At 39.2% G+C, this 2,268-nt stretch overlaps 1 protein-coding gene across 1 annotated transcript; it reads left to right on the top strand.

Moving 5' to 3' along the window:
* The first annotated feature begins 1,181 nt into the window (after positions 1-1,181).
* On the top strand, positions 1,182-2,120 carry LOC103208265 (olfactory receptor 51B2). Its single transcript, XM_007953955.1, has one exon. It carries the CDS (start codon positions 1,182-1,184, stop codon positions 2,118-2,120), a length of 939 nt encoding a protein of 312 aa, XP_007952146.1.
* The last annotated feature ends 148 nt before the right edge of the window (positions 2,121-2,268 follow it).

A 2,268-nucleotide genomic window follows, 5' to 3' on the forward strand; every position in this document is an offset into this window, starting at 1 on the left:
GAGAAAAGTGGAGACCTAAAGGAAGAATGTTGTTGTTTTTGTTGTTATGTGCCGTCGAGACGGACCCGACTCATAGCGACCTCTCCTTGGGTTTCCGAAACAGTATCGTTACGGAAGTAGATTGCCCCATCTTCCTTCGGAGGAGTGGCTGGTGGGTTTGAACCGCCATCCTTCTGGTTATCAGTCAAGTGCCTTAGGCACTACGCTGTCAGAGGAAGAATATTAGCATTTAATTCTGCTAAATTATTTTGGAATGGGAAAGATGTAGAAAGAAAACCAGTGAGTGATGAAGGAGGAATAGCAACAACAACAACAAAAAAATCTGTGAGTAGATCTGGAAGAAGTAGGAAATTAGCCAAGTACAGAAATCAAAACATGTCTGTCTTCAAAGATGGAATGGATATGAAATGTGTAGAGCGCTGCTTCTCAAACATTACTGCAAAAATAATCACCTGGGGATCATGGTAAAAAGCAAATTTTGTGTGAGTAGGTCTGAGGTTGGACATGAGGCTGCATGGCTAAAAAACTCACATGCTTGGTAGGTGTTGTTGCCTTATAGACCACATCTCTGATAGCCAGGCTGTAGAAAAGTGGTAACTGTTCAAGTGACAAAGCAATTAGAAGTGATAATGATATTTGTTAAATTCCTTAAGAGGCTGATATTGAATTTCAAAAAGGAACTAAGAAAGCTGAAAAGCATATCTTTATCATGATTGTGAAATATAAATATAAAATTAAAATTAAATGTGGCTAAAAAAATCAGCAATCACAAGAAAGCAGATAAACAAGGCTATTCATTTAATTTATTTATCGTGTTTGTTGTTATTATCACTATGCTACAGAATGTTTTTTTAGCATACACATATAGTGAGGTCTGATGTTTCAAGCAAAATTAATTAGGACTTTTTAAAAAAATTTGTGAATATTTTGAATACTAATCTAGTATTTTCCTATAATTAAGAAAAACAAACAAACAAAAGCAACCTTCTATTTCTCATCTCCAATGCAGCCTACAAATCTCTACTCTCCTTCTACAGGTAAATAATTGCAGAACTATACTTATCATATGAATTAATTATCTACAGATCTGAAGATTGTGATTGAGGAAACCACCTTTGCCCTGAAAACAACTGGTCTCCTGAGTCCATAGTTTCCACTTGTTCTCCAGCTTTAGGCCCACTATGTGGCCCAATATTAGTGTGGTCCCCTTTCTGTTGACTGGCTTCCCAGGTCTAGAGGCAGCTCATCACTGGATCTCCATCCCTTTCTTCGTAGTCTACTTCTCTGTGCTTCCCGGCAATGGCACACTCCTTTACCTCATTAAAGATGACCACAGTCTCCATGAACCCATGTACTATTTCCTGGCCATGCTGGCAGGCACAGACCTAATGGTGACACTGACCACCATGCCTACTGTCATGGGTGTATTATGGATGAATTACAGGAAGATAAGTCATGGGGCCTGCTTCTTGCAGGCCTACTTCATCCATTCCCTTTCCATTGTAGAGTCAGGTATCTTGCTTGCCATGGCCTATGACCGTTTCCTTGCGATCTGTAATCCCTTGAGATATACATCCATTCTCACCAATACTCTGCTGATAAAATTAGGGGTGGGAGTATTTATGAGGGGTTTTGTATCCATCGTGCCTGTAATCATTCGTCTTTTTTCATTTCCGTATTGTCACTCTCATGTTCTCTCCCATGCTTTCTGTCTTCACCAAGAGGTCATGAAACTAGCTTGTGCTGATATAACCTTCAATAGACTCTATCCTGTAATTCTGGTCTCTTTAACAGTCTTCCTAGACTCTCTGATAATTCTTTTTTCCTATATCCTAATTCTTAAGACTGTCATGGGAATTGCGTCTGGTGAAGAGAGAGCAAAAGCCCTCAACACTTGTATCTCCCACGTCAGTTGTGTTCTCATCTTCTATGTTACTGTAATCGGTCTGTCATTCATTCACCGGTTTGGAAAGAATGTGCCACAGGTGGTTCATGTTATCATGAGCTATGTCTACTTCCTCTTCCCTCCTTTAATGAATCCTATTATCTATAGCATCAAGACCAAACAAATTCAACATGGCATTCTTCGCCTTTTGTCTAAACACAGATTTGGAAGTTAAACTTCAGTGTGGATAATTGTCCATGGAAGATGTCGGGTGTATAAGTGTTCTCTGAATAAAGGGCCAAAACTTCTACTATGTCTTAAAACCTGCTGTGGGAATTCCTCATCCCTAAATGAGGCAATGTTATTTATAAAGCTTTGTAGAA

Source organism: Orycteropus afer, unplaced genomic scaffold, assembly GCF_000298275.1.
Source record: "Orycteropus afer afer isolate SDZICR_OR568_19922 unplaced genomic scaffold, OryAfe1.0 scaffold00014, whole genome shotgun sequence".
In the NCBI taxonomy this organism is placed as follows: Eukaryota; Metazoa; Chordata; class Mammalia; order Tubulidentata; family Orycteropodidae; genus Orycteropus; species Orycteropus afer.

Coding starts and splice junctions, on each gene's coding strand:
- LOC103208265 (XM_007953955.1), top strand. CDS start 1,182: ATGTGGCCCAATATTAGTGTGGTCCCCTTTCTGTTGACTGGCTTCCCA.